This window comes from Lactuca virosa, chromosome 2, assembly GCF_052849685.1.
Source record: "Lactuca virosa cultivar CGN04683 chromosome 2, Lactuca_virosa_CGN04683_v6, whole genome shotgun sequence".
Taxonomy (NCBI): domain Eukaryota; kingdom Viridiplantae; phylum Streptophyta; class Magnoliopsida; order Asterales; family Asteraceae; genus Lactuca; species Lactuca virosa.
Window position 1 is genome coordinate 280,983,680 of NC_136427.1, and position 18,581 is coordinate 281,002,260.

An 18,581-nucleotide genomic window follows, 5' to 3' on the forward strand; every position below is an offset into this window, starting at 1 on the left:
AGGGTAAAGGAGTCATTAGGATTAGAGCCAGAAGCAGCATTGTTTGAAGACATCTGAAAGAAGAGAACAAGATTAGTTTAGATATTAAGAGAGTCCTTAATAAAACACCCAAATATAATATTAAGGCTAGGATCCAATCACAATATATTATAACTTAGAAGAGGTATGCCGTAATCCAAGCTATAACATATTTGAAAGGTAGGTGAATGACGATTCACCAATTTCCACCATGAAAAACGAAATATAAATATTAGGTTTTTAATTGGTTCTTAGAAATTCCTAGATTCTTTTGAGATTCAATGAACTTTTCAAAGGCATGTTTCAATCTCGAGTGTGCCCTCCAAGTTTTGTCACTGGGATACCGAGGATCACAAAACGAGGTGTGAAGTAACCATGCAAATCACTTGGTACCCTCAAGGTTTATCACTCAATCGATGTGCCGGTAAACCACACACGCTCCACCGATGGTATGGTAAACCTTAAGTCACCCTTTACCTACCTTGTTAAGTCCAAGTTAGTGTGCCGGTTAACCACACACGCTCCACCAACGACTTAAACAAAGTGTAAAGTGTAATTTCATGGATTAGCACCTTATTCATATTTTCCTAAAGTAACTAAGATTGTGAATTTAATAAAAGCATTTAGTTACTTTATAATATTCATCATACTTTTAATGAGAATTTATAAGTCCTTGTCTTACCCGTTCGGCTAACGACCCTCCACCGATCAAGGAAGCGGTGGGTGAGAGTGGACACCCATTAAGTTGCCATTTTATAGGCAACAACCTTATACCCCCTTATAGATCGGCTTCGTGAATGAGGCGTACTAGAGGTAAGACGACTTGTTGTTATACATATATATATTAGTAACTTATAATATTATAAAGTATAAGGGTTGAATTTTAACTTTTAAAATTCTAAGGGTTGGAACTAAAGTTTTAATCAAGACTTTACATGTTCCAAAACTTGAGGGCAAGTTTTGTAAACTTCCAAAACTTTTCATTTCTTATAACTTATGAATTAATTGAGTAATAAAAATGAAGACTCTTCATTTTTATAACTCTTGTGTTCTTTTAATAGCTTTAATAAAAGTGAGACTTTTGGTTTTCCATAACTTGAGGACAAGTTATGGACTCCATTAAAACACATTATGATCATGAATTAAACTACCATGAAAGTTACAAACAATTCCTATGATCATCTAATCTTCATAAGTTCAAGAACATGACTATGAACACTTTCAAGAATCAAAAATTACACTTAAAAAAAACTTGTAATTTTAATAATTGCCATTGTAAATGGATTAGCATAAACATTACACCATCTAAAACAAGCTTTAAAACATCAAAACAGTTTAGGGTAATGTTTCTAGTCCATTTCCAGCAACAAATGTGCAAACTTTCATACGAGCAGAAAACAGAAAAACAATTTTTTTTTCAAGCTGTCTGCACACAAAAAAAAACAACAAACAAACCTTGGCTCTGATACCACTGATGGGTTTTGAGCATTCTAACACTTCCTAAGTGTACATGCAACCCTAATAACCTTGGATCTATGTTTGTCTAATAATCATGCAAAGTTGAATTCCAAGGTTATATTCCTATCTAGCATACATGGGGAACATTTTTAACTTGAATGAAAGATAGAATAACTTACCTTGTTGTTGATTATGATCCTTGAAACCTTGTGAGCCTAGCACCCCAAGTGTGATGCCTCAAATGCTTCACACAACACCAAATGCAAAGGAGTAAACTTTGAGAGAATCTTACACTTGCAAAATCGGCTCTAGCCCTCTTGTTTCTTAGTGTCGCCAATTTTGGTGGAGAACATGTTGCTTATATAGTGTGTCACATCTAGGGTTACACCATGTAAACCCTAATGTGGCATGACTCTTCATTTCCATGACCCATGGGTTTGTAACTCCCATGGAGCCTCCATGGAGCATTCAATGGGTTTAACCCAACTTGAATATCCATGGAGCCTTTTAGCCCACTATACAAGTTATGGATGATTTACATGATCAACCCATATATTTAATTAGTCATCTTTTGATCACTTAATTAATCCTAGATTAATTCTTGATCAATACTAATTAAATAATACTATTAATATATTAGAACTTATAATATATTAATAAACCACAAGTGTTATTTCTCTCATTTAGTCTATCCAAATGCATGATGCCATGCAACCCAAATGGACCATGCCGGGTCGGGTCAAGTACATACCATAAATATTTATGGACTTAGACACCTTATCCAACACATCGAAGTGATGATCTCATACCTCTCTTGCCTAGCGCTCTGGTGGTAGCGTTCCAGCAGATCCTGATGCATCTCATAGGGGTACTTGTCCTCATAGGACTTTTAAAGTTCAGCAGTCATAGTCGCGAGCATGATGCAATGGACTTTCGTGGCATCACGCTCGTGGGCCTCGTAGGCCGCGATCTCATCGGCAGTAGCAGTTTCGATATCAATCTCCTTTAGCTTCTCGTCGAAGACATATTCTTTGTCCTCGCAGCGAGTGACCATGCGAATTTTGCGGATCCAATTACTGAAATTGGTCCCATCGAAGATCACTTTCCCACACAAGTTCATAAGTGAGAATGAACCAGAGGAGTTTAACCCAGAAGCGTTGTTGTTTGCATTCGACATCTGAAAAGGAAAAAGAACAAAGTTGATTAGAAATGAATTTCCCCAATTAATCACCCAAATGAGAAACTAGGGCTAGGAACCAACAACATTATTTACAAATTAGAAAAGGGATGCCGTAATCTAACAAGTAAATAATTTGAAGGCAAGTGAATGTCGATTCATTAATTCTCCACCATGAAAAGCGAAAAGGAAATTAGGTTTTAAATGTATTGAAAACTCCTAGATCTTTTGAGATACATTGAACTTTTCAATGGCATGTTTAAATCTCGATATGCCCCTCTCGTTTGTGACTGGGATGCCGAGGATCACAAAGTGGGTGTGAATAACCATGCAAATGTACATGGTGCCCTCATTGTTATAGTCACCTATTCGATGTGTTGGTTAACCACACACGCTCCATCGAACTATGACAAACAATGGGTCACCCTTTGCTACTATTACTTAGAACCCAATTAATGTGTCGGTTAACCACACGCGCTCCATTAACGTCTTAGCAAGGGCACAAAGTGTACTTTCATGGAATTGCATCAATTCACTTTTGCCTAAAGTAACTAAGATTGGGAATTTTATGAAAACGTTCTAGTTACTTTATATAGATTCATTATACTTTTAATGAGGAAATGTTTGCCCGATCCTACCCGTTCGGCTAACGACCCTCCACCAATCAAGGAAGCGGTGGGTGAGAATGGACACCCATTAAACGGCCATTTTATAGGCCATAACCTTATACCCCCCTTATAGATCGGCTTCGTGCATGAGGCCTACTAACGGTAAGACTAGCATTTAAGTTATACGTATATATATATTAATCTTATAATACTATAAGTATAAGGTTGAATTTTAAAACTTGTAAAATTCTAAGGTTTGAAATTTAAATAGTCCAAATTAAAACTTTTAATCACAAAATTTTAAATTTCAAAACTTGAGGACAAGTTTTGAACTTTTCAAAACATAAAGGATCAAATAGCAAATAATATAAATCAACTAATTAATTTAGTGATTATCTAAATTTGACCTATTCAATATTACTTGCAAGACAATCCACCAATTAATTCAAATAATCAATTATTATCACATAAGGAAATTATTATTTAACTAAATGGTAATTATCTTTTGTTTTGTCAAGGATATAGTCAAATATATGATAAAATTGGTATTTTATTGACCCAAAACGATTAAGGCAAGTATCCTTAAGCAAAACAGCAAGAAATCCCGAAAATCACTCTGACAGACGCTTGGACTCGCCGAGTACCATCATGGACTCGCCGAGTTCATGCTACTCGCCGAGTCCACAATGGGACTCGCCGAGTCTGTCAGTCAGGGGCACAAAAAATCGATTTTTCATGGCAAGAACAATCAAACAAAGCATCAATTCAATAGAAATCAATCTAAGCTCTGATACCACTGATGGGTTTGAGCCATAAGAACTTTCCTATGTGCACATGCAAACCCTAATGCTTGGATCTAGGTTTCTCTAATTGAACATGCAATGTATCCAAGACTTTCAATGCTAGATCTAGAGAGTATAATTGAAACATAACATATGAAATCAGATCTAGATGAATACCTTTTGATTGCTTGCTTGAATCTTCTTGTTCTTGGAGCTTAGAGTCACAATTGTCACTCCTCTAATGGCTTACAAACACCAACTAGCAAGAGGTTGATTTGGAGAGAGATGAGAGGTGTAGAAATCGGCTCTAGGGTTCCCAAGGAAGCAAGGTGGCCGATTTCTCCAACCCATAGGGTCTATTTATACTATGAGCTACTAGGGTTACATCCTTAACCCTAATTGAATAACTTAGGCCTTAAGCAATCCAAGGATCCTTCTAGAGTAAGGCTTGGACGAATTCAAGGAGCCCATACTCCTTAATTTCGGCCACCCCTAGTTCTATAAGGATTCATAGCCCAAAAACACAACTATCACACAATTGATAGTTTAAGCTCCTTTATTCAATTAACCTCTTTTAGTCACCAAATTAATTCCTAATTAATTTATGACTAATAATAATTAAATAATATTATTATTCCTTTAATATATTATTCTCATAATATATTAATATAATAATGTCTCTTCTCTCTTCATAAATCACCCTGTCAAGTTGCTATGGTGAAGGCAACCCAAAAGGACCATGCACAACCGGGTCAAGTACTTACCAAATATAGTTACGGGCTTAGACACTAATCCAACAGTACTATCTCTCGATCTAGCGTAGAAGTCGAGTATCGAAGTATTGCGAATGTTGTTGTCGAGACCTGCTGGCTTCGCAACCTCCTAAGGGTACTCGCTTATCCTCCTCTATCCGCCACTTTAGTCTACTGCGACAATGTTAGTGCAGTTTACTTGTCTACTAATCCGGTTCAGCACCAACGCACAAAACACATTGAGATTGATATATATTTTGTGTGTGACCAAGTTACTCTAGGGGATATTCGAGTTCTACATGTTCCTTCTTCGTCTCAGTATGTCAATATCTTCACCAAAGGGCTCCCATCCTCTTTTCCTCGACTTCCAATCCAGTCTAAACGTTCGGTCAAGACCTCCCGTTCACACTGCGATGAGATGTTAGCATACATTTATGTATATGCATGTCGTTTAGTATAAGTTATATATGTAGCCCATATTGTATTAGATAGCCCGTTTACATTGTAACCTAGTCCATTATTGTATTGTGTGTATTTATATCAATAGAGAGGTTGTACGCCATATTATGGGAAAATACTCATCTTACACTCGCAAGAGCCGAGTATTCCAATACTTAAGCTCGGCGCCATTATGTACTCGAGTAGCTTGAGCTCAAGCTCGACTCGACTTGGGCCGAGTCGATTTTGAGTATTTTTTGAATCAGTCTCGAGTATCTCACAAGTTGGCTCAACTCAGTTACACCCTATACTTAAGTGGTAACGATACCCAAGTCTTTTTATTTATTTATTACACATTAATTTAAATAAAATGACATGTAATCAATTGACCATCCAAATTAGACATTTGAGCACCCTATAAGTATAAAGTATAAACCGCCCTACTCCATAAGCAATTAAGCACTACCCCCACCCGCCATCTCAGGATCCAGAAAACTAGTTTATTTTTTATTTCATTGAAGAAATACAGACACAAATACACACATACACTGTTTAATGGTATGTCTCTGTGCATCCATCCTATGTTTTTCTTTTTTGCAGATTCGCATGATTCATGTTTTATTTAATGATCAAATTCTTTTTTTGTTTGTTTCCCACGATGCTCAGGCAATCGAAGATGCAAATGTCAAATACGAAGAGGTACAATTCGAATCTTTCTATTTTTTCTCCATCATGTTGCTCTGTTTTTCCTTTCTTCATGAAATCATGCATGAAACACGTCAAAATCCTGCTATTTTCTTTTCAGGAATTTATTACAAATTCAAAGGGTGTGAAGCTTTTTACGTGCAGATGGCTGCCAGTTGATTGCGAACCGAAAGCTTTAGTCTTTCTTAACCATGGATATGCCATGGAGTGTAGTTTCTCCATGAAAGGCGAGCTTGATTATTCTGAAATTTAATTCATTTAAATTTTTTATATTAGAAAATGATTATTAAATGAGTTGAATTTATATAAGTAGGACCTGCAATGAGGCTTGTAAAGGCAAGATTTGGAGTTTATGGAATAGATTGTCAAGGGCATGGAAAATCCGATGGAGTTCAGGGTTACATCCCTTCTTTCAGTGATCTGGTTGACGACTCTTCTGATTTTTTCACAAGCGTTTGTGGTTAGTTTTATTTATTTTTTTTTTTAAAAAAATTGTGTTCTTGAGGTTTTATTTCTATTTTTAGTAGAAAAATACATGAGGAAAGAAGGGTTGAATTTTAATCTTGACCATTTCCAGCCAAACTAGGAAATACGAGATTTTGGGTATTGTTTTTGAATGATGGATAACCATCACAAATTATTGTTATTATATTTTCTAAAAAAAGAAAGCAAAATGATACGAACTCGATTTTTTGTGGAGAAAATAATATTAAGAAAGAAATAAATGCTGAATTTGAGTTGGGAATTTAATTTTCAGAAAAGCAAGAAAATAAAAATAAATTGAGGGTATTGCTTGGAGAATCCATGGGGGGAGCAATGGTTCTGAGGTTACATATGAAGAAACCACAGTTCTGGGACGGTGGAGTCTTGGTTGCACCCATGTGTAAGGTGTGTTTATGTATATTTCTAGTAGTCTTCTTCTTTAATAATTTTATTTTGTTAAAATGTATTAGTTAGTTATTAGTAAATACTTCAAGGCCGATTTAAATTTTATCAAATTAGTTATCTCTGCTAAACTTTACTGTTTTTTTTTTTTTTTTTTTTTTTGGGGGGGGGGGGGGAGGTAGGTGAGGTCTTTTTGACAATATATTATGTATAAGTTTAAAATTGAAACACAAGATTTATCAGTTGTTATAAAAAAGTACCAATCATTGACATAATACTTCAAAAAATATGGAAACATCTCTTAGTAGTACTAAAATCAAATATTCACTTTGTTCAAAAGAAGTTGGATCTGGTATATATTTCATCAAATAACCAAACTTTTCTTTATAAGACAAATTTGACCAAGATGTCATATTTTATGATGGTTATTTATGTATATTTGGATTTTTCAATAACTCAAAATAAACATTTTATGTTTTATTGCGACTTTGTCTAGGTAGTTGAATGTTTCATGTGAAAAGTCCACTGATTACTACCAATATATATATATATATATATATATATATATATATATATATATATATATATATATATATATATATATATATATATATATCAATTACCAGCTACAAAACCATAATGGATATGTTGGTGGTTAATCTCATTGACAAATAACTGAAGTAGTTTTATTAAAGAGAAAGATTTAATCATTTACGTTTAAGCTTTTAAGTTGTCACATTGGGTTATGAATGACTAGTTTTCAATCATTTTTGTTTATTTGAACAATTCTTCAATATAAAAAACATAAATTAAATTTCTTGTATTGTTATTCTGTCCTTATTGGTTATCTTTAGTTTCTTTTATTCCTATTTATTTAATATTTGTATTTTTTTATATATGTTAAAATTTTCAGCTTTCTGACGATATGAAACCACCACAAATTGTGGTAAGCATATTATCACACCTTACAAGAATCATACCGACGTGGAGAATAGTCCCTGGTCAAGATATTATTGAACTAGCCTTTAGAGATCCTAAAATTAGAGAGGAGGTACACAAACTTCACTTTTTTTCTTCATTGATTATTATAATTTAGTTTCACTTATCTCAAATATCAATCAAATCATTTGTATTTCCTTGTGACAGGTTCGTAACAACCCATTATGTTACAAAGGTCGTGTACGCCTGCAAACTGCTAATGAATTATATGGTGTCACCACAAACCTCGAAACAAGACTCCAAGAGGTGAAACTGCCATTTTTCCTTGCACATGGAGGCGACGACAAGGTGACAGACCCCACAGCAAGCAAACTTTTGTATGAGAAAGCATCTAGTACTGACAAGACATTTAAGCTGTACCCGGGGATGTGGCATGCTTTGACTTACGGGGAATTTAGTGAAAACACTGATATTGTGTTTGCTGACATTATTACTTGGATCAATGAGAAAATTGCTCAAGGAAACTCGAGAATGGAGAGGGAGCAAAAGAAGAATAATGATGAGTCGAGTAAAAAGAATGCTAATTAGGGTTTACACTTGTATAAGAAGTCAATAGTAAGAACCTTGTATTCTTGCATTTCCTTATATAAAAATCATAATGCCTCCATTTCCGAGGTGTGTACCAAATCTTGCAAGTAAAGTGTTTCTGAATGTCATTAGATTTTTAAGTAATCATCTATTCATAGTATGTTAGTCGAAACAATCATTTTCACGAGAATGAGTCCCTATTCCAATGTGTTCCACTTTTTGGTATGATATATCAAGACCTAATATAACATGATCAAGTGATAAAAAAAATCATCTACTCATAGTATGTTATTTAGTTGAAACAATCAATTTCACGAGAATGAGTCCCTATTTCAATTCGTTCCACTTTTTGGTATGATATATCAAGACCTAATATAACATGATCAAGTGATAAAAAAAATCATCTACTCATAGTATGTTATTTAGTCGAAACACTCATTTTCACGAGAATGAGTCCCTATTCCAATTTGTTCCACTTTTTGGTTTGATATATCAAGACCTAATATAACATGATCAAGTAAAAAAAAATCAACAACCGATACACCATCAATCATGTAGAAAAGTCAAAAACTCTACCTAATTTTAAAATATGAAGACAATCATGAATGATGGACTTAAGTCCACCTAATCGAGCAAATAAGGGTTTTAATTAGTCTAAATTCTAAGGCTTTCAAATCACGAACATGAATTGAACAAGAATACATATTAAAAGTGGTAGTAGGTAAAGTAACAACTTCAATGAGTGAGGATTCCTTTAGCTATGGATTCTTTTTCATTTCCCTCAATCGTTGTTCTCCGTCACTTTGCATTAATACATGTATACAATATAAAATAAATTAAAAATCTGAAACTAGATAGCAAGATTCATGGGATTTAGTCGGAAATTGGAATTCAATTCCATTCCAAACCCGTGTTTGGGTGCAAATGAGTATTAATTTTAATTTTATCAAAATTCATAAAATCCTATGATTTATAGATTTAAACATTCCATCCTAAAACCAATGGAATCCAATTTTGAGCATTTCTTGGTTAAAAACTTACTCAAAAAATACTCTTCTAACCCGATAATTTCAAAAGTAAACTCCCCTCCCCTCCCCTCTCGATGACATTTCCCTCTATTTGCTAACAAATTTCATTCAATTTCATGCTAACCAAAAGCGTGACAAAATTCAATTTATCCATATTCCAAATCCTTTAAATTTTAATTTCTTTAACATATTTTAATTCCTTCAAAAACATTCTGCAAACCAAGTCCTTTCAAACTTCCAAACCTCCAAAGTTTGAATCAAATTCAAGTTGATAACCTTCATCTTTCATTAGCTTACTCAACCTATTTACCTCCAAACGTATTTCCTTAATTTCAGGATGCAATTGATCTCCAACAACAAAAACATGAAAATGACTCTTAATCTCAATCCAACTACACCCAGGTTCCTTACTCACACCACGAAAGTTCATCATTTCTCTAACTCTTTCAACATCTTTCAATCTTCCCAAAGCCTTATAAATACTCGATAACAACACATAAGCAGAAGATTCCAATGACCCCAATTCCATCAATTTCTCTCCCGCGTACGCCCCTAATTCATAAATATGATAATTCCTACAAGCACTTAATAAAATACGCCACAAACAAAGACCATGATCTATAGGTGCTGATTCTATAAAATCTTTAGCTTCATTTAACTTTCCACCACGACTCAAAAGATCAACCATGCATGCATAGTGCTCGATTCTTGGTGTGATCCCATATTTATCTGACATTTTCTTGAAATAATCCCAACCTCTTTCCACCATTCCCATATGACTACAAGCAGTAAGAACATTTACAAAAGTAACATAATCCGGATTCATACCTTCAATCTGCATTTCCTCAAATAATTCAATCGCTTCATTCCCTTGACCATTTTGTGACAACCCAGAAATCATCGAGTTCCAAGACACAATGTCCCTCGATGGCATTCTTGTAAATACAAGACCTCCATCTTTAAGGCTTCCACATTTAGTATACATGGTTGAAAGTGCACTACCAATTGGGACCTCAAGCCCAAATCCATGTTTAATAGTAGTGGCATGGATTTGTTTTCCTTGCTCTAAAGCTGCAAGACTTGAGCATGCTTTTAGAACACTTGCCATGGTTAGTTCATTTGGTGAGATACCTTCTTTTTGCATTCTACAAAATAAGTCCATAGCACTCTCGTTTTCTCCATTTTGAACATACCCTCCAATCATTGATGTCCATAGTACTATATCAGGTTCTTGTAAATGATCAAACCCTTTTCGAGCATCATCTAAGGAACCACATTTAGCATACATGTCAACTAAAGCAGTCATTATGTAAATTTGATGTTGAAAGCCCAATTTTATTGAGTATGCATGTGTCTCTTTTCCTTCTTCTATAGCTAAACCATCGCTACAAGCATTAAGGACCCCAACAAGTGTAAATTCACTAGCGATTAACCCGATGAAATGCATTTTTGAGAACAATGTTAATGCTTTTTTACAGTCGCCTCCCTGTGCATACCCAGTGATCATTGCAGACCATGTAATGGAGTTCTTGTTGTTTGATGACTCAAATGCCTTGATAGCTTCATCCAAGCTTCCACATTTTGAATACATTGTGACGATTGCATTACCTACAGATGCATGAGACAAAAGGCCGTGTTTGAGTCCTAAACAATGGATTTGTTGTCCAGTGTGAATGAATTCAGGCAAAGTAAATGCACTTAAGATGCTTGTGACTACAAATTCATTGACGTGCTCCTCTTCCTGAGCTACCAACGCCTTGAAAAGTTCCAATGCATGGTCACAAATCCTCTGCATTGAATACCCGGAAATCATAGTAGCCCAAGAAATTGAATTTCTCTCTGGCATTTCATCAAACACCTTACGGGCATCGTCAACAAACCCCGACTTACAGTACATGTTTAACAAAGAACTACCAACGAAAATGTCCTCACACTTTCCCAACTTTAAGGCAACTGTATGGGCTTGTTTCCCTCCATATGAATCCATTAAAGCCGAAGCAGCGGTAAAGACGCCGGCAAAAGTACGAGCATCGGGTAGCACCATATTCTCTTGGCTCATCATCTTCTTGAAAAGTTCCATGACAAGGATAGAATTCTGACGACCACCCAGTTGAGAATATCCACTGATTAATGAGTTCCATGAGACAACGTCCTTGTTTTCGATGCTTTCGAAAGCAAGATGAGCTTCGGCTAAGAGATGGCATTTGGCGTAGAAGTTAACGAGGCTATTGGCAATGTAAGAGCAATGGGTGGAGCCGGTTTTTATGATATGAGCATGGAGCGTTCGGCCATTTGGGATGTTTTTCTGTTGGGTGTATTCGAGGAATTGGGTGAAGATGGATCGATAAATAGGAGCTGTTGTCATGAACTTATTTTATTAATAATGAAGAGGTTTAGTGCGAGCTTATTGGGCAAGAGAAACACCATGGGTTCGCAGCGGCAACATCAATTTTGAGAGTTTGGAGGGGAAGAGCGGGGAGTGACCGATGGAGATAGGAGGGAGGGAGGAACTATCCTTACTTCAAATAAAAATTACTTTTTTGGCCCTTCTTACTGTATTTATACGTATCTTCTGACAAAGTATAGGTATTTCACCACATTTATTTACACAATAAAGTATAAACAGACTTTAACATACTGCAAAGGTTTTGACATAAGCCACTGCAGAAACAATAGAAATAACTTCAAAAACATGAATAGTATAAAGTATGCTGAATTAACAAGATTTTAAAACTCTATGTTTTATAGCTACAAAAAAAAAAAAAAAAAAAGACCCATCCTTGAGAAAAAAAAGAATTTTCACAAAAAGGCAATTGCCCTTGATAGTAAAAAAAATAAGCATACAGAAACAGAACTTAATACCAACTTTGAAATAATGTGTCCCTTTGGCTCTCTTCCTTCTTTTTACTGCTTCTATAAAAACAGGGCAGAGCTGCTTTTGTTTGTGGGGGAAACTGATGACTGTCAAAAACCAATTTTTAACTGTCACAAAACAAAACACAAAAAAGAATTTCAGTATATTTAGTATAATTTCACTGCTATAATTGGGTTGACTTTTTACCAAAAATGTCCTAATAAGTAAAAAAAAATGGAAGTACAATGCTATAATTTGGTAACTTTTTTACAGTTACTATTTTAATTTGCGGGAAAAAAATAACAAAGTACAATGCTATAATTGGGTTGACTTTTTGACCAAAAATGTCCTAATAAGTAAAAAAAATTGGAAGTACAATGCTATAATTTGGTAACGTTTTTACGGTTACTATTTTAATTTGAGGAAAAAAAATAACGAAGTACAATGTTGTAATAACCATACATGTATGTGATTTTTTTGCTTTAGGTAAAAAAAAGAATATTTTTTCAATGTACCTCCCTATTGGAACGTGTCATATTCATTATGTTCCCTGGATTGTTACACCTAAATACGCAGCTATTTTTTTAAAAAAGGGGACAACTTTTCCCTTGTGAGACCCCAAAAAATTAGTTTTGCTTGCCTTTTCATTGTTTTCTACCGAAATGTTTTATTTCCATCCGGAGAAGACTATGACTTTCATTTTTTATTACAATAACATCATTAGATACTATACATGTACTTATGTTTTTTACCATAGTTGGATTCTACAATAGCAACGTACTTATGTTTTTACAAATAACAGCCACATACTTACACTTTTCATCCATTGTACCAACGTTCAATACGAATATCAGCAATATACTTTGTTTGTTGTTAATGGTAAACAAATGTAAACATGTTGCCCTCAGGTAAAAAAAACTATATGTACGTTGCTATTACATGTACATAAATATAAGTGCATTGTTATGGATCATATATTGCCTTTATTATCAATAAAACCCTAATTTTCCTTTTATTCGATCAACACGGTTCGTGTGTGATTCACCGGAATCAACATCACCTGCTACCATCTTTTCCTCTCATCACTTGATTTTGATGAAATGAAAAGAAAAACCACGTTACTAAGTTTTGATGTTTTATGTTGAAAAAAAAAACCACCTAGATTAAATGTAACAGATAAAATAATACTTTAAGAATCTATTGCACAAAAAAAATAAAAAATAGTGACCTATCCGGAACAAACACCAAACTTAATTATGTTACGGTGTCAATTTCCCTAAAAATGATTGTATCAAATGACACAAAATGATAATCAATATTACTTTTTTCAGTCCTGTATCTTTTAATTCTGGTTAATATAATTATATATCCGTAACTTCTTTTTTCTTAATGTTTTATTGTATCATAAAAGTGAATTTCAAGTAGTGCTCGTGTCCAAAACTCCTTAAGTTAATTGATAAAAATGGTTGAAGGAATCTACTAGTCTTTTCAATTATCATAATCAAAATAGGATTATACATCGGGCCCTCTCCAAGTTCAATCTTATATGCAAAATATTCATTCACCAATCTATCAAAACTTCTCTTATACATCACAACTAACTTCATTATTTTTCTAATAATCAAATTATATATTTTTAATAAACTATTATTATGTAAAAATGTAATCATCAACCATTTTCAATCTTAAATACAAGATATCCAGTCTCCTGTGGATTTTCATAGCCCTTCAAATACTTTATCTATAACATGTTTATGTATTATATTACTACTCCAATACTCCTTTACCTACAAAATGAACTTTTGATTAGGAAAAATTTGTCATACAGATCTAAAGAATTTAAATATTGAAATTACTTAGGAGATTTAGAAAGAAAAAAAATCTAGTTATTTATGGTTATATGAAAATCCTTAAGGCCAACTCCAATAGATCTCTAAAACACCATTTTAGAGGTCAATTTTACTCCAATCAACCTTCAAAAGTCACACCATTTTTGTGCTGACTCCTTTTTAACACCAAATATAGAGGTCAAATGTAAAATCCTCTAAAAAACACCATTTTAGAGGTTGGTTGGAATGAAATCACTAAAATGGTGTTAAATAATCATCATTTTAGTGTTTGTGGTTTGTTTTTATAAGCATTATTCTCGTACAAAATTATAAAAAGAAAATGGACAGGGTTGATTTTAGTTCATCACCAAACCCATCCTTCTCATATAGTCCTTCGTTTATTGGAGCAGATCAAATATGCTCTCATACAAAAACTTTTTTTTTTTTTTTGAACAGCGGATCAAATATGCTCTCTTACAATAACTCAACAACAGCATTCAAATTCCCATAACAAATATGCTCATAAATCATAATTAGCTTTAAACCAAACCACTAAAATGACCAACTCCATAGTACCTCATCAGCTCCACTTCTCAATTCTCATCGCATATATAAATAAGTCCATATTGACCCTTCTTCTCATCATCAAAACACAAACTCTCTATCTATTCCTCAATAACAACGCCGCCCAGATGGCCCTCTACAACCCTTCTACCCTTCTCAAAACTGCACTTTGCATCTTTTTACTCTCAATCTCTCTTGAATGTTCTAGGGGGACCCGCATCCTCACAGACACAGCCCCGTTTTCAACCAACCAACACGACTCCACTGATCCAATAGATGATGCCGATACCCCTGACGTGGCCCCTCAAGTGGACCCCACCCCCACCGTCATCACACCTGCACCACTTGTCAGTCCTTCCATCCCATCACCAGTCGTAAAAAATCCAATTGTTGCCACCGGTGTAACGACACCAGCGACAACACCCGTTGGTGGGTCTACATCGGTTGCTAGCACTGTACCACCAGCAACCGGTGCAGCAGATCATCCAACGATGAGTTTCTTTATGCATGACGTCATTGGAGGGTCCCACGCTACAAGCAGGGTGGTCACCGGAATCGTAGCCACCTCAAGCGCAAACGCCGTTCCCTTTTCCACACCCAACAGTCAAGTGTTTCCTATCACCGGCGGAATCCCACTCAACAACATCAACGGCATAGTCAACAACAACAACCTCCCATTCCTAGCCGGATTCAACGGAAACAACAACCCTAATTCCAACACTGTCCTACAAAACACCGGAAACAACAATGTCGTAAACGGCGGAAACAACTTACCGTTTGTTGCCGCAGGTCAACTACCGGCCGGAATCACCCTCCAACAACTCATGTTTGGGTCAATCACGGTCATTGACAATGAGTTGACCGAAGGACACGAGCTCGGAACCGGGGTGATTGGAAGTGGACAAGGGTTTTACCTCGCGAGCTCATTAGACGGGTCTAGTCATACGTTTGCGCTTACAACATTGTTCCATGGTGGGGACCACGAGGTGGATGACACGATTAGTTTCTTTGGGGTCCACCGGACTGCTTCGGAAATCTCGCATATTGCTGTCATTGGTGGGACCGGAAAGTATGAAGAGGCTAAAGGGTATGCCACCATTGAAAGTCTTCCTCAGGTGGATGAACATACTACTGATGGCGTTGAAACCATTGTTCATGTCAAGGTCTACCTTACTACACCATGAAGTTGATCTATTGATCTTGATCTTGATCTTCATGTATTTTGTTTAATTTCTGTTTTTTTTTTTTATTGGAGTACTTTCAGCTTCAAAAGTGGAATGATCGGTGTTATTATATATAGAAAAATTAAACATTGACTAACTCTGCTGTTAACTTGTCAAACAAAAAGATTTCGAGTTCCGTGACGAGTGAATCAATTTCGTCCACCGGATCAAACCATGGTTCTCTACCGACCGCTTTCTCAGACACTCCATCGTTGACTCCTTTTTCTTGATTGAGTAAAAACATCGATAGTTCTTCCTCGATGACGTCTCTTCTCGACATATTTCTCATCTTTCTCTGTAATAAATTAGGGGAAACACGAATATCAATCCGTGGTCTGAGAATCTCGATCATTCCTGAATTTATACGATCAAATAGAAGCTTCCTCTCGGACTTTTGCCATAATTCTTGCTTCCCGTATTTCTTCTCTAATGTTTCAAAAATTGAATAGCTCGCCAAACATTCAGAGGAATGCCATTTTTCAAAACGTATCTCCACGTCGCCATCTTGAAACGCTGATTCGTCTAATACGTCTACCATGTATGAAAAATCGCGACTTTCTTTGGCTCCGAATGGTGTCATTGACCCTAGGGTTTGACCAGTACATGATCTTTCGTCGTCGCTGGATGTAGCCATTTCAGGGCCGAAATCATCTTCCATCCATAGATCTGTGAAATATTAGCATACATGAGACAACGGATGTATAAAGCTTATGATACAGAAAAGATTTGGTTTGTGTACACTAACCATGGAGATCGTTGCTAGAGCTTTCGCAGTACTCGGAGTTTGACGAATTGTCTTCCCTGAACGGGGGTTCGAGAACTGAATTTGGACTATGATGATAAGCTTCAATCTTGCTATCGGGATGTTCTTTGGTGTCACCATAAAAAGATTCACGATCCTCAGTTCCTGCATCTGTGTTAGAACTTGCAACGAAGGGAGTTGCTGAATTTGAAACCAGTTGATTCTTCTTGGTGTTTGTATGCATAACGTTCACCAGTTTCCCAGAACCTGGCTTCACATCGGTCGTAGTCATTTTCACAGACTTTTTGGTCAAACTAGAAAAGTCAAAACGTTCGAATATTGGTAATTTGGTAGCGGAATCATATTTCCAACCTTCATTGCTGCTAATACCAATCGAACTTCCAACTCTTGAGGTTGGTTTTGTATTGTTCAAAGAAAACAATTCACCAAGATTACAACACTTTTGGCTACTAAATTGACGTTCTTGAAAAACTCTGGTCATTTTGAGCCTCTCTAATAGTTGTTTCTTGGCTTCCCAGGCAAAAGTGGTCTGAGAATCAAGTAGAAAGGAAGGTCGGGAAGATTGTTGTATATTTGCTAAGTTTGGTTTGAGAAAAATCTTCTTTCTGGTCAACACTGTGTCTGATTTCCCATTTTCTCTGTTGTTTTCAGAACTCAAAACTTTCTGCTCAATATAAGAATCATTTGTTCTTTGATTCACCCTTTTCTTGGATCCCAGAAGATTGTTTTGGGAATATGTTCTTGATCTCTTCCATATAGAACCAGATTTCTGAAGATAGTTGTCAGACAAGACCCTTTGTTGCCTAGAAACAGGCTGCTGATGGGGTGGCGTTTCATCAAAACCCATCAATTTTGCAATAACGCTCGTCGTGCTTTGACTGTTTTCCATCTCCTTCAACAAGTTCAAATCTGTGCAGAAAACATAAATATTCGGTATTAACCTAAATAATCTATAAAAGAAAAGGCGGAAACCCCCCAATTTGTGTGAAGAAGAGTTTCAATACAACTGTAAGCATTTGAGAAATACAACTTTCGTGTACACTTCATCAACTGAATTACTTCAGTTTTTAAGAATTGAAAGCGAAATAAATCAAGAAAAACAAACCTTGTATGAGGGATTCTGGTTCTAAAACGACAGGTAAACAGCTGGATCTGTAATCATCACATCGTAATCGATCCCACTTTCCGACTTTCGTAATCACCGACACTCGTATAAGCCATTATATTGAAACAATAAAGAGAAAGGAATTCGATGCTGTAACTGGAGAAATTAAATCAAATCCCTACGACATTCATGAGGGGGTCGTAGATATGGAATGAATTCGAATAATCTGACGAGTAATAAAGCCAATTATGGGTATATGCGAAGAAGCTGGAATGCACAAGAGACAAAAGTAAAAACAAATGAAATTATAGAAAAATAATTTAAAGCTTATAAATTACACCCGATACAGGAGCGAGGAACTAGGGCTTCGGTTACTTTGAACTACATCACTGTACGCGCCCACCACCATTGATTTGGTGGTTGGTCAACCTCTTGAAGAATTGCGCGCCATAATTTTGGAGGGTAAAACTGGAACTGCAATACCCAGATTTTCTAATACACCCCTCGTGATAGTATAATATCTACGGGAGACCCTAGACTAAAGTTACAAGAAGTTAAACACCTTGAATTATTATTGGAACACAAAATAAGGTTGTTTGTCTTCAAAATATGGCCGAAAGGCAAAATTTGGAAGTTGAAATGGTGCAACGAGTCCAGGGAATAGAAACCAGAAAACATGGGACCCTAATCGTTGAAGATGAGTATGCCATATTGAAGTGGAAAACTTATTGATTAGCTTCAAGAATCAAGATCACCTTAATGGCTGATTAAGTGCCATATTAAAAATAGTATTGGTAGAGGGGGCAATGTGAAATTTAAGATCCCTTTTTCTTCAATATTGTCTGTTTGTGTTTGACAGGCATGC

At 35.6% G+C, this 18,581-nt stretch overlaps 4 protein-coding genes across 4 annotated transcripts; 2 read left to right on the forward strand and 2 right to left on the reverse strand.

The window, feature by feature from the left end:
* Positions 1-5,696: 5,696 nt before the first annotated feature.
* LOC145157041 (caffeoylshikimate esterase-like) lies at positions 5,697-8,494 on the forward strand. The gene is made up of 7 exons (XM_079076193.1): positions 5,697-5,791; positions 5,900-5,932; positions 6,039-6,165; positions 6,252-6,398; positions 6,696-6,826; positions 7,737-7,874; positions 7,970-8,494. Exons 1-7 carry the CDS (start codon positions 5,789-5,791, stop codon positions 8,348-8,350), a joined length of 960 nt encoding a protein of 319 aa, XP_078932319.1. The 5' UTR covers positions 5,697-5,788; the 3' UTR covers positions 8,351-8,494.
* Positions 8,495-9,036: 542 nt separating this feature from the next.
* LOC145161208 (Tetratricopeptide repeat (TPR)-like superfamily protein) lies at positions 9,037-11,931 on the reverse strand. The gene has a single exon (XM_079080706.1). It carries the CDS (start codon positions 11,741-11,743, stop codon positions 9,608-9,610), a length of 2,136 nt encoding a protein of 711 aa, XP_078936832.1. The 5' UTR covers positions 11,744-11,931; the 3' UTR covers positions 9,037-9,607.
* Positions 11,932-14,388: 2,457 nt separating this feature from the next.
* Positions 14,389-18,101, reverse strand: TRM18 (Phosphatidylinositol N-acetyglucosaminlytransferase subunit P-like protein). Its single transcript, XM_079080707.1, has 3 exons — positions 17,717-18,101; positions 16,594-17,520; positions 14,389-16,514 (listed from the first exon to the last, which is right to left on the reverse strand). The coding sequence occupies exons 2-3, from the start codon at positions 17,498-17,500 to the stop codon at positions 15,931-15,933; spliced, it is 1,491 nt and encodes a 496-aa protein (XP_078936833.1). The 5' UTR covers positions 17,501-17,520; positions 17,717-18,101; the 3' UTR covers positions 14,389-15,930.
* LOC145161210 (dirigent protein 24-like) lies at positions 14,599-15,945 on the forward strand. Its single transcript, XM_079080708.1, has one exon. The coding sequence runs from the start codon at positions 14,619-14,621 to the stop codon at positions 15,807-15,809; it is 1,191 nt and encodes a 396-aa protein (XP_078936834.1). The 5' UTR covers positions 14,599-14,618; the 3' UTR covers positions 15,810-15,945.
* Positions 18,102-18,581: the final 480 nt, after the last annotated feature.